The sequence below is a fragment of the Temnothorax americanus genome, unplaced genomic scaffold, assembly GCF_048541705.1.
Source record: "Temnothorax americanus isolate GAGA-0224 unplaced genomic scaffold, ASM4854170v1 Scaffold16, whole genome shotgun sequence".
NCBI lineage: Eukaryota > Metazoa > Arthropoda > Insecta > Hymenoptera > Formicidae > Temnothorax > Temnothorax americanus.
In genome coordinates, this window is record NW_027509297.1 from 982,501 (window position 1) to 996,431 (window position 13,931).

General features: G+C 36.3%; 3 protein-coding genes across 3 annotated transcripts in view; 1 reads left to right on the top strand and 2 right to left on the bottom strand.

The window, feature by feature from the left end:
• Notum (palmitoleoyl-protein carboxylesterase notum) overlaps nt 1-13,931 on the top strand; it is a 600,456-nt gene that overhangs the window by 30,407 nt on the left and 556,118 nt on the right. The window lies entirely within an intron of this gene.
• On the bottom strand, nt 5,071-8,318 carry LOC143895641 (uncharacterized; the record flags this gene model as incomplete). Its single annotated transcript, XM_077402948.1, has 1 exon — nt 5,071-8,318. A coding segment is annotated over one exon (2,394 nt), but the record flags the coding sequence as incomplete, so codon positions are not given.
• Nucleotides 8,284-13,343, bottom strand: LOC143895501 (DNA damage-regulated autophagy modulator protein 2-like). Its single transcript, XM_077402666.1, has 7 exons — nt 12,782-13,343; nt 10,365-10,703; nt 10,046-10,167; nt 9,402-9,637; nt 8,982-9,120; nt 8,756-8,907; nt 8,284-8,423 (listed from the first exon to the last, which is right to left on the bottom strand). Exons 2-7 carry the CDS (start codon nt 10,445-10,447, stop codon nt 8,319-8,321), a joined length of 837 nt encoding a protein of 278 aa, XP_077258792.1. The 5' UTR covers nt 10,448-10,703; nt 12,782-13,343; the 3' UTR covers nt 8,284-8,318.

Consider the following 13,931-nt stretch of genomic DNA (forward strand, 5'->3'; position numbering starts at 1 on the left):
TCAAAGCCTACACAAATACAAATTACACAAATACAATCGATTCATAAAAGACAAACTAATTTTGTTACATTTTTACGGCCTTTTTTCATTAAAAATAATCATGTTACATTATAGGAAAATCTTTGCCATTTAAACAAGCGACTTTTCAAAGTAAATACATTTATAGGAATATAAGATTAATATTTGAACTCTCTAAATCAAGCGATTGTATCGCGAAAAACGTATATAATAATATCGGTTACAAACGGAGAGATCGTGATTACATGTCGTTAAAATATTAACGAACTTTACGAACTTATTACGTTGAAGATTTGATTATAAAAATCTCGATTACGAGATTAAAAATATTGTTTTATTTTTGTTATTATTTTTAAAATAAAATAACAATTGCGCGTTTTAATTAAGTGGAATTCTCAAACGTTTTGTCCTAGCTGTAGGACAGAATGTTATTATAAATGAGGTTTACCCTTTGCAAGAACTACACCATGCATACGTATATACATACGGAAGTGTATTCATTATCGTCATAGTAGTTGGTGCAGTGCATGAATGTGCATGAGTGTCCCAAGAGTATCCCAGGAGTAATGCACGTATCACTACGCTGTCACATTGACGCAAAGCGACGATCCTATTCGTCACGTTTGCGGTAATTGGAACAGGTAATTGGAAAAAGTTTCGGAGATTCATTAGCAAGCGATTGTCGGCGCGATTGAATGTGCGTCGCTGGAAATGAGATTATACACACTAGACTATTTATTTTAATCGTACTACGTGTTTTCCTCTCTCTCTCTCTCTCTTTCTCTCTCTCTCTCTCTCTTTCTCTTTCTCTCTCTCTTTCTCTTTCTCTCTCCCTATTTTGTGCACGCTCTTGAAAATTTATATTATAATCAAAATTCTGAAATGACTGCAGCCGGCAAATTGATTTATGCAACTATGCAGAAAATTTCAATTTTCTGCGGTAGTGGTTGCTACAGTGTTTCTATAATCGTTGATTATTTAATTATTTGTACTCGCTATGTAATGAATTATTATCAATTTTATTATATGTTTTATTTTTATTTTATACGTTATACATGCGTATATGCGCGCGCACACACGCTCGCGTGTGTGTGATTTCTTTCTAGATTTGCTCAATAGAATTTTTATTTTTAACTGGTATTATGATAATAGAATCTGACCGTCTTCTTTGTTCGCATTTACCATTTTATAATAGGTTATTAACTTACCTTCTTGTACTTCGTTGTATCAAACATTTGTAAATCCATTGAATGGTACTTACATCAATAATCTTGAGAGACGTTTCTTTAAATAAAAATCTTTTTTCTAGAAAAAAAAAAAGAAATCGATAGAAACATTTTTAAGTATCGAACAATATAATTACGGAAGCGTGTCCGCGAGTTTATCAAAATTAAATTTCAGATTGTAACGACAACGCGATGATCGATACGCCCATTTCGATTTGGCTTGTAAACACGTTTTTAATCTAGTAACGTACTTGCAAAAAAAAAAATTCATTTCCACGGTGATCGATGAAAATTTGTTGGAAGATTTTCGTTATTACTTTACTGCGCGGGCGGCGAGCGGCGAGTCAGGTGCGAGGAAAAAAAATGAACTGGGAAGTTTATAGCGTGATAAAAATTAGACGATGTTCTTAGCGTGAGCAACGAAGAAAATGAAATAACTAAGAATAACGAATCGCCGTCGCGTTGCTCATCGTGATCTACCGTGATCCACCGAGGATTATCGCTATGGACACCTCTGGCGCGGTTCAGCTCTTAAACTTTGCTCTTATTCGAAATGATTTTTCTCTCTATTAACTTTTAAGCGGATTCTGTCGCGCAGCCTCTGCAATCTAGTTTCTTATAAATTGATAACGTTGTCATTTTTAACCGGAACATATGGAAGACATAATTACAAAATAAATGAAAATTTATAAGTGTATGTAAAACTACTGGTGCAGCTAACGACGTATATTAATGTATGTTATTTTCGTTAAATCAACGATTTTCTGTACGTTTGTTAGGAAAATATTTTTAATTAGAAGTCTCTTGAATTATGACAAATTTTAGTGGAAATGACCAATATGCAGTTATGTAACTGTATGATCTATTTTCGAGCAGAGCTTCTGAACCGTGTTAATTATTATAACAAAAATTATTTGAGATAAAAATTAATTAAAAGAAAAGGAAGATTTTGATTATTATCTTTGCAAAACATACTTGAAATGTTTTCCCCGAGTCTCAAGCTTTCAAGCTTTCATTACATAGTTCGTTGAATATATTTAAAAGTTACTGGAATTACGCGAATTCTAGTGCTTTAAGTAGTTAAATACAATCTCTACATATTTTGGCTTTTTTTACTAAAAGCTGCAGACGTGCAAAAGAGTACTGGAACTATTATTAAACTCTTATTATGCTGCGTTCTATTATCTGTAGTAATGTACACGTAACACGGGAATATGGAATGCTTTGATGTTATTAGCTAAAATTGGAAAAGGAGTGTGTTAATTTTACATTTTATTATGTATAAAGTTTCCTCAAAGTTAATGCCTCGTCTTTGTTCGCGCAACTCCCAAGATTGGTCTTAGAATTTATCGATATTATGAAAATTTTAGTGTGCATGATTTTCATGGCAATATGCTTTGGATCGGATAAGACGTTGTCCCGCCGTCTCTGCTTTCGCGATGTTGCGAAGCGCGTGACGCATAGCAACTGCATAGATGCGCCTCGTCTCTCTGGCGCGTTATTATATTTTATTCAGTCCCTCATGTCGCCAGTAACTAAGCGGAAAACGAGACGAACAAGATCATCAGTTACGCGCGCGTTTCGTCAAAGGATCGTCGAGAAAGTTGAAAGGCACTTTTGACTTGAAATGAAACACTAAGTATATAACGTAAGTTATTTAAAGTAAATTAATCTTATTGGTTGGATAAAAAGACTTTTCTTTGGGAATATAAATCACATAAAAATTGGCTGAGTCCACATAAAGTACGAGCTGACAAAGTACGTATGACATAATATTTTGCGTGTGCTATCCTATTTAATGTCTTGCAATACCTGCATTTTGCAAATCAAAGCCTTGGTTGATCTTAATTAAAAACCTTTGTTGATTAATGATTGAAGTTGAACCTTCTACTTCATACAGATTTTACAATATTTTTAAAAAGTGGATAACATGTTTATTGCAACATACTCACAATGGAGTATGTCGGTCAATAACTATACGTTATTTAGATATAGTGGCTATAAAGGAGAGTTATAGTCGAGGTTATAGTTAGGAACTATTTCCTAGTAGAATTAGAACTATTGTATTAATTCCGTTTTGTTCTAAACGCGAGATATCCACATCATTCTGAAAGCTTTTATTTGTACTAACTTTGCTGGTATTTTGCCTATAATATGAAGTTTATACAAGCGTGAACAATCGAAGAATATAGTTGAAGTACTCTTTGTCTCTCTGTCGAGATAGGAACGTATAATTATAATATGGCAGTGTGTTCGCCAGAACTACGGAAGAATTGAAATACAGTCTGATAAAAGCATTAGCGTAGTAATAACGTGTTTTCTGCTATAGTCTTTTGTGATTTCTGTCTGCATAAAGCGCAATGATTGATATCCCGCGCAAGGACGTATCTTCAAGGGATCGTAGAAAGTGCTGAAGGACATTTGTGGAATTCAAGTCTCTCGGTGGAGGGGACAAGAACGTTTTTTTCTTGTGCGGAATAGATTTAACCGGGAGTTCGATTTCATTTTCACATGAGAGATATATTTCAGTATGAAGTCTCGGAAGACTCGCCCGAGCCTGACTCTCCATCTTCGTAATGGCGTTTTTATGTCAGTATTGGCTAGCTAGGTGAAGGAGCTTTCGTATGGAGGAGAGTGCGAGCGACGTCGTTTCTGAACTTACCTGATCACGCTATCTATTTGCATTTACTGTAGAGTGGTAAAACGTCGTAGTAATAATAACATTGTTATACGTACTTTTCTAAGCGATAATTTAACTTTCTTTTTTTTTATTTAAGATATCCTGCTGCACACGCGAAATTTATCTAAATTGCAAGAAAATCAATAATAGGCGTATAAATCAAATGTATATATAAGAATACGTGCAAATGAGACGAAGGATTTCGGATATTGTGTCCCTATTATGTCTTATATTTACATAAATGACATGAAATTTCGCGATTATTGACAGTTTTTCCAATCTTTAACGCTTTTTATATTCGATTCTGTAAAATAATAACATTATTCTCATATATATTAGTTTTTATTAACACCGCACCGCAAAAGAATCTGGTTGAATTAATTGGACGTCTGAAAAATGAACGAATCAGATTCTTTTAATTAATGCAATCAGAATTCTAGTTATGTAATCAGAATTCCTATTAATTCAACCAGATTCTGGTATAAGTTATAGGTTCAATCAGTATTTTATGGTGGAAAATGAACGAACGAGATTTGTTTTTTCAGTGCGATATATTGTTTGTCATTGAGATCGACAGCACGCGAACGAACAAGGAAGTAACTATCTGCAGAGAAAGCTTTGCAAAAGATAGCCTTGACTTGGAAACTTAAGACTTCGTTCAACTGATAGTAAGACGAGAAACTCGAAATTGAGGGAACATTTCGGAACAGTTCGGTGTCACGTTACTGTGTCGTCCCTTCGACCTTAGTTGATGTACGATAAGCATGAAACATCGATCCGAATTCCACCCTTGTTCCTCGCATACTATTTTGCGCGCGAAATGTACATTGCAGCTTATAAATCATTTTGTACTGATTTATAATCAGGTGGACGAAAATCGATGGCAAGAGGAACGACGAGATTGTTGAAAATAATTAGTCCGTGAAGTAATGATCGATGATTGTAATTCGTAAATTATCATGGAAATATTGATTTATTGCTGTTCAACTGTGATTTATTTGCTGGAAAAAAAAAACAAAAAAAACATTGCTTTCTTTTTATCGCCAACAGTAAAATAAAAAATAATGAATAATAAGAGAAATAAGACCGTTGTGATATAATATATAATATATATATATATACCTACTTATGGGTATAAAAATACAATTCCAGATTATTTTTATTTTACCTTAATACATATAAATGACAATTTATAATAGAATTCTATCGATTCTACTAAGTTTATTTTAATTTCTTTCAAATCAAGCACTTGAAAAGCCCAATAATACCATTTCCAGATTTACGTTCATTGAATTGTAAAAGAACAGGATGGATGAAGCAGGGAAAAGCGACTTACGTTTTTTTACGTTTTCAAGCATTTCGTCTTCTCGCTTCGCTTTATTTTCTCTCAATGCTCTTACAATTTGAAAAAAGAGATTTATGTAGGTAGACGTAAATAGCGTTCTTATATAGTGTATCATGTATTACACCTCTCGTATATGATACGCGATGGGTTTCAGGCACTTTTGAACGTAAGTATATACGTAATACTAAAACACCGTTCACACGCTTAGCCCATATTCAGCACCATCGAGTTATCCAGATTTATCATGCACTATTGTATCTCGTTTCGTTGTGTCTGTCTGTCTTTTAATCTTATCTTTTAAAGAGAGAAAGAGCAATTGTCAAGATTAACTCGTTCGTCATATAATCACGTTCACAGCACGCTATTCTGACAAGTTCTTTAAAATCAGTTTCAATTCTCATCAACACGATTAACTTCGTCAATCTCGGTATTTTGGAAGCAGAAGTTAATCAGTTAACGCAAGTTTCGCCGAGAATCGCCGAGAATAGAAGCATAACGTTTATCACAGATATCGTATAATTCTTAAACGATTACGAGGTTTATTGGTGACATGATCAATTGTCGTTAAGCATCACTTAAGTATCCACCGATGGTGTTCACCGAGATGGTGTACAACCGAGACATTCGCTGAATTGTCAAACGTCTATCTTACAGTTTACTGCAGCAATCCGCTTCTGTCGTAACTGACTGACCTAAAGGCATCCTCGACAAGGTCCGTCAAGCACCTGACCGCTTGCAGAAGGGCCGCGAGAAGCAATGACAAGGAGAGTGAGATCAGTTTGCTGGGTACCAGGGCGTTTTCCGAGGTACTTTGATTTTTCCCCGACGTTTTCTTCCGCCTTCGCTTGTCGCAACCGGTACTTTTACCGGCGCCGTTATCCCTGTCCTGCGCCTTAGCTGCGCTCGTCGTGATCGCGCGTTTCGATTTCGTGGGCGATTTATCTCTCGATCGTGACATCGCGTCCGAGACCTCCTTGGCTAATTTCTGCGTCATTCTCTTCTGCCTGTGCAGAATGAATCGTCGCTGCGACGCGAAACTCTCGAGTTTTTTCCGAAAGTCCGCCGCCGTTGCTTCGACGGCCTGTAGAAGTTTCTCCTCGTGAGATCCTCTTCTGTCGTGTCGTTTCTTTGGGATGTCAGCTTGCAGAGTGCCCTCCGACAACGCTTTCGCGTTGGCCGCTAAGCGACGAGATCCCGTGGACATAAGGAAGACGTCCTGCAACGAGAGCTTGTCGTTCTCTTGCTTATCACCGAGCTCCGAATTCTGGAAGATCGAGTTCTCGTCCAACGAGCTCGCCCTGCTGTGCCACTTGTCGCGGAAGAGGGACTTCTTCTCGGCACACGCGCTGTTCAAATTGTAATCGATCGTAATCGCGGGCTCTTCCGGTTTCGACGAGCACAGCCTAATATTTTCTTTAACTTCATCCAGAGCGATTTTCCTTGGTAAAGTTTTGCCAAGACTATTGAGCACAAAGTTTTTCTTCGAATACATCTGAGAATTCGAGTCTTTTTCCTCTTCGCGTAGGACGTTTGATTCGTCAATCCAATCGGCATAGTGATCATCCGCCGACCTCGAAGAATTACGTTCGTCAGCGTTGACCGCGTCCGAGCATTTTTCGTTAGAGCCGTTTACGAAAGATGCACCTGCATCTCCATCTTCATCGTCGTTATCCTTGATCGTTATATTTTGGCCTACCCATACTTCCTCTTCCTCTACTTCTTCCTCTACTTCTTTCTCTTCCTCGTTCTCCTCCGCCTCCTCTTCGTTCGAATCGAGAGACATGGATTTATTCCTGGGGATGACCGGAACAATACCATCGGCATAGAGGAGATCCTGTACCTCGTAAAGGCTTCGTTCGATACTCGGACTCTTGTAGAGCAGATTACGCAGCTCCGGAATATCGAGGTCTTGAACGTGAAGGAGATTCTGTTCGATATTTAAAAGACTTTCTTCGATTTGTACTAAACATTGCTCGATATCGCAGGCCGCCTCCGAGTCTGGCTCGTTTTTCTTTTCCGATTGATTCGTGTTCGCCTCATATTTCTCATCGTCTTGCCTTTTTGCGGTATTATCCGTAGGTTCTTCCGACGTAGCGTGAGACTGTCCGCGGTGATTTTCCGACCACAATTCCGGGGACCAGGGAGGCACCACAGCTTGATGTTGCGTTTGACTGTCGTAGAACACGCGATAATTGCTGTGACTGTTCGCTATCTCGTAATTCATGTCCGCTGGTCTAGTATCCCAGGTCAAATTGTCGTTTTTCGAGCCCTCCCTGTAACCTCTGTCCCGTATATCCGCCGCAAAATTGCCGTGCTCGCCGTGGCTGTTCGCTACCGCGTACGACGTCGCGTCAAAGCTGCGAGCCATTTCGAAATTAATTTTGGCGCTCCGGTGTGCCGAGTACAGTTCCGTATATTTGCTGTGACTGCTCGAGTCCTGATAGGCATTCCCGTGACTATTCGCGAGTGGATACGTCGCGCCGAAATCGAAATCAGTCCGGTATGGTTTCCAACTATTTTTCTTCGATCGATTGCATGTCGACCACTCGTGTCTGCCATGACTGCCAGTATCTTCGTCTTGGTTACCGTCGTCGTCGTCGTCGTCGTCGTCGTCGTCGTAATTGTCATTGTATTCGGTGACGTCCTCGGGATACGGCAGTTCCTTACCGTCAATCTCGGGGACTGAAGGACCGAGGTTCCTGTCGTCGATTAAGATATAACCGTCCAGCACATTTTCATCGAGATCGAGCCACTGCTTGGAATTGTCCTCGACGGTTCTTCGGTGTCGCTTCTCGGCGTAATGGTTCACGGGACGTCGTCGTCGTTCGCGTATCGTGAGATCATGCACGTGTATTTCCACCGGGCAGAGAACGTCGGGACGCCTCTCGGCATTGTCGTGCAACGCTGGCGGCGTCGTGGCAACCAACGGCGCTGCTTCGTCCAACAAGTTGTCTCTAGATTCGCGGTACCGATAGCCGGGACAGGGTGTGTTGACCGGCGAATGCGAGAGAAGATTGACGTAGCCGCCGGCGCCTCTGCCTATGAGCGATCAGGTACTGGTTGACGGATTCGCTTGATCGTGAACCACGACGGCGTCTTGGCTCTCGTTCAATATTTCGTTACTCGATCTCAGGCGGTGCATGTTACATATCACCTGTTGACAAAAACAAAATACGCATAAAATAAACACGCATAAAATAAAAATATGTTTATAATTATAGAAGGTGACGGAACGCACATATTCTATTTTTCGGAAAATGAAGAAGAAGATTTTTGAAATCTTTAATAAGTTTTCTAAAAGTTTCTATACCGCTGCAATATATTATAATAATTAATGAGCGTAATATAGGTATGCAAAATATCAAATATTACGTTCTTCGATAAAATGTTACAATATATTTGTATATCATTCCGAAAGAATTAACTCTTTATTATAGAACACAAAGAACTATCTGTCACATAAAATGCATTATCCACAAGAATTACCTTTGGAGGACTTATTCTGACATCTCTAAATTCGTCCGTGAATGTCAAGATATAAGCGCAAAACGCTACCGCGCAAAGCCATTCGGTTATCGTGCTAGCCACATGCAACTCCCAACCGCCATCCTCCTTGTACCATTTTCGGGGATTTGTTCCTATAAAGTATATTTTAAATATTAATGCACTGTAATATGCGATGAAAACAATAATTAAAAATCAACGAACCAACCCTTATAGGCCAAGCGGGCCAATATGCCTGTGATGAGGATCACGAAGAAGCATACAGTACAGAAAGTTGATAACGCCGTGCGAAGATGCGCGAGTCGTAACGAGCATCCTGAGGGATGCAAGTAAAAGGAACATACGGCCTGCGATAAAAAGAAATTCGATTCATTTTTTTTATAGATACGTATTAGTCACAATCAGTTATCAGTAATTCGTTGTTATAGCAATGATTTTATTCTTATATCTGTACGTAAGTTTATATAAAGTACTTGTTATGTTTTCTAAATATTTTTTATTTACGAACAGCGCTAAATCAAATTTTTATTTATTTCTTTATTTTATATTAAATTTTTATACCAATAAACATTTAATAAATTTATGCATCGTTACTACTTTATTGAACATATGACTTTTTCGTATGTACCTGGGTCCAAAAATACGCGGTACCGCCTCCGAAGCAGAGTATTGCACCGATGAGATGAACTACTATTACTGACGTTTCTTGAAAGTTTGCGACGATTGATAGGCCGGCGGTTGATATGAGGCCGAAAATTAAGGCCCAATGATTCCATTTCGGCAAAGAAGTTGGCGAACCGAAAGCTCTGATGACTCTGATGCACTCCTTAACTTGGGAATATCTTATATAGATCATAAAACCCACTGCAATATAAAGTGATGCAGTTGCAATTAGCTTTAATGACGCGCATAACATTTATATATTATAATGTCTATATTAATGATCACATCTTTATTGCAATTTTTGCAATTTTTATAATTTTTATTTAACGTACTATCGCTTTTTACATTTTAAATGATAAAAGTAGTAGAGAATAAGTAAAAAGCTTTAAATAAGTAATAAAAGCATATTCAAGTTTTCTCGTTTTTGATACAAAAATATTATTGTTGTAGACAATAATATAATTATAATCGCGGTGCAGAGATATTCAAACTGCAGTTTTCTCGATATTAAAATAAAGATCATTAATATGATATAAAATATATGTGAGATATTTATATAGAAGATATATTACTGCTTATAGAAAACGTCGGATTATATATTCTACTTACTGAGAATAGCGATTAGGTTGACAACTTGAGAGAAAATGCAACTTTCTGGTGCGTAAGTCGCTGCATCAGAAATGTAAGGAAAACCAGCTTCCACATGTCCTAGTAAGACTGCGATTACGTATCTGCAATGCGGATTACAAAATAAGTTTTTTTGAATCTGCTCTAATTAAAATGACAGAAGATTATTTTAAGTGCGCGCACATATCCCGCCCCCCCCCACATACACAAGATACTAAGAAACACAATAATATACATATTAATAAATTAATATATTATAAACATTTAATTCCTTAATAATTTACAAATTGTTCGGACTCACGTTAAAATAAAAACCGTAGGCAAGGAGATAAAGACGACGATTGGTAGATAATGTAGATTTGCAACAAATTCCTGCTTCTCCATGATTTCGATGTGTAATCGTTGTTATTGTTAGAGCCGGTGATAATGATGATGACGTCAATCGCCGACGTCTGCGATCGACGCTGCTATCGGGGGGAATCTTGCGTCGATGCAGCCGCCGACGAGTCACGATCATTCATACTCTTCGATGACTATTCATAACCCTTCTAATTCTCTCTTCGTTAAGTATCAATCTTCGCAATTGACGAACCAAGGGCAATATCGCAATTCAAATGCCATCAACGTTTTCCGAATAGTTCTGTAAGAGAGATTATTGTTGTTACCTTCACACATACGTGAACAATATTTTATATAATATTGCAATTAATTTTATCAATGTGTGTGATATAGGTCGCGCGCTTTTGTGTCATCACAATTATTTTCATCAACAATTGGTGTAAATGAAGTCCTTTTACAATTTTTAATACATATTTTATAAAGAACACGTAACATTGCATTTTTTATATCATTATTATTGAAATAATATAATAACAAATTATAATAGTAATTTTATATTTTTGCGTGTGTGTAAATAATTTTGCGCAACATTTTGCTAAATACAGCTTTTGATAATTGACGGATTTAATATACAAAACAATATTTCTTGTTAAAAATATAATTGATTTTTTTCAAAATATGTGCTTTGGCAAGAAAGTAATTAATTCTTGAACACACGCCTCTTGAATGCATGACTATGTATATACACGTCTTAATGTAAATATGCAAAGTAAATTCATCATTGATATTCTTCATTGTGTTTTCTATCATTATTAATGAATAATGATCAAGTATAGAGAGAAAGAAAAAGAGTAAAATGATTGTTAGGTGAAACTATTCTGCAACTTGTGAATAAACATCAGATTAAGAAAGTAATTATATATTGTTATTATTGCATTTGATATGATTAAAAAAGGAATTTTGATAAATTAATTTATGGATATAAATATAAATATAAAAATCTTTGTTTTTTCTTATCATAAAAATTTTATTTTTTATTTTTAATTTTAAACAAATTTTAATTAAAACTTTATTTTTCTCTCAATTAAATGGAAAAATTTTATTGTAAAAAACTTAATTTAATATAGAAATTGTAAAAATTGTAGGAAGAGGTGATCAAGAAAAGATATCAGTAGAAAAAATGACTTAAATTTTTTGACAAATAATATCATCGTATCCATCGAATGTATGCAATCTATAAAACTTTATTTATTGCCATAATTCTTTATATTATTTATGATTGTATTACTTTATTTTTACACCTAAGAGTTCTCTTTATCACTTTTCGAGGAATGTAATCATAATAGCCGAAAGTGATATATTTTAATTGATATCGCTTTGTGAAAATGAAGCTCTCAAATGTCTTAGATTAGAATTATATTTCAACGTTGAAATTCTATCCCAAGCCATGGAATATTGTTACGTATTATATGTCGGGAGGGATATCATATGTCATTAAAAGAAATTATTTGCATTGTATGATTCCGTGTCTTTTTCTATATATTTTTGAGATTAAAACCTATTTTATTGAAAACTTTTAATACTAGTATTAGTAGCATGAGTAATTATTATTAAAAATAAACGTATGTTAATAAAGGTAAAGTGTAATTAGTATAAAAAAGTAATAAATTTAAGTAAACAAAACTTAAAAGCTCTATCCAAGCATCAATATATTAGTCTCGAGGGAAAAGATAAGAATTTGACACATAGACCATGTGAATAATAATTTAGCATAGGTGGCAATAAATATAATTTATATATTCTTATAACTATATGAACACACATCTTAATAAATTTGGTAACACTGATAATTTATTTGATATGGGCGCATCAAAGATTCGTATCGAGTTTGTCTGATTGTGAGATATATCGAGGAAGTTACATTTGCATTTATGTAAATAATACCACGCTAATGAAACCATTCGCGACACGTTACGCTTGATGAACGCGCAGACTGTCACACGGGCGTTATCTGCATGAAAAAGTAAAACATGCAATTTAGCAAAGGCCATGAGGCGGAAGCGGATATGATAAGCTAGAAATTCCCTGTTGAATAATCATTTCTCTTTTTTTCCCCGTTTATTATAAAATAAAAATAAATAAGAACAGAAGGAAATGTATGGTATTTTTGGTACGACGATGTTCATAGTACAGCGTGTACTAAAAATAATACCCTTTTGTTTATTTTTACGTTGCACAAGATTGCAGAATGTTCGTCACAAGAAATTGCCAATCGATTCTCTATTATTATTCGTCATTTGTAGAGTTAAGTCATACCAAAACCGCAACGAGACACACTTGACAACGCGCATCGGGTGGCGTTACACAAAAAACTTTTACCCCGAAAGCGGTGGTCCCTCCTCGGTTTCGTTCATGGGGTTGCTCGGATTATCAGTCGAAGCTCTTCGTGATCTTCATTTTTCGGAGCACACGCCGGAAATCGTAGTGGACGATGTCGCGTACGATCGGAAATTTAGGCGCGAGGTATAGAATGGTTAGCTGATCTTGCTCAAATTCTGTCGGACGGCAAAACTCCGCGGGGTCACAACGAAACTCGTTGGGAAATGCAAAGGTTATAGCCCGTGAAGGTGCGCGATCGATGTTGCGTCAGTGAAAACGACGTTCTGCGCCGCGCCGGCCCGCCGTCCTTGCTACCGTCGCGTCGGCGTCGTTACTGGTCCGATCAACACGTTCGCCAAAGACTATGGGCGGTATTCATAGTCGGTTCTTATATTTAAGACCATCTTAAGTACAATCTTAAGATGTCATTAACCAATCACAGAGCCGTATTAGCGCATCTTAAGATATTACTTAAGACGGTCTTGAAATAAGATCTGATTATGAATACCGGCCTATGTATCTTTTATTACGCTCTGTGAGCACGGTCTTAGTTGCTTCCCGTCGCTATGACGTGTCTTGAGATTAATAGCGACGCGACTGTACGAAAGACAAAATTGGAAAGCTGCCAAACGATTGTTAAGCTCGGTTTCAAGCTAGGTAACACGAATAATTGGATATTTAGGTGCGAGATAAAATTTTAATGAAAAGTCTGCCATTCAAATCTCATTTAATAAAAAAATCATATTAAGCGTAGGTGTTGAGATAGCGATCCGACCTTTAAAAATAGTTGAATTAAACTGGATACATATATTTCTTTGATTTATCATATTATATAAGATATTACATTTATATATTGATAATTATTTTTGCAAGATACATAGATTTTGAATTTGACAATTGTTTAGGATCGCTTCGTAAGGAATCTTCAGAAATTTTGACAATACAAGTCGAGGTTATTACGCGAATCATTTTACTTATTTCAGAATAATATGGGACAGTCAAAATAAAAAAGTATGATATACTGTCAAATTGTGTCTTTCTTTTTTTAGATTTTTCGTTTTTAAATTAACGTCACTATTGGAAGTAAAAAGAACAAGTCATCTTGCTTTATTTTCAGTAACTTTAAATTTAAAATTAAATTTTTTAACAT

Excerpts from the sequence above, each read along its gene's own strand:
- LOC143895501 (XM_077402666.1), bottom strand. The coding sequence starts at position 10,447 with ATGGAGAAGCAGGAATTTGTTGCAAATCTACATTATCTACCAATCGTC. Across the intron at positions 9,638-10,045 it reads CAACCTAATCGCTATTCTCA|TGGGTTTTATGATCTATATA; the intron begins GTAAGTAGAATA and ends TTTATATTGCAG. Across the intron at positions 8,424-8,755 it reads TCAGAATAAGTCCTCCAAAG|GTGATATGTAACATGCACCG; the intron begins GTAATTCTTGTG and ends TTTTGTCAACAG.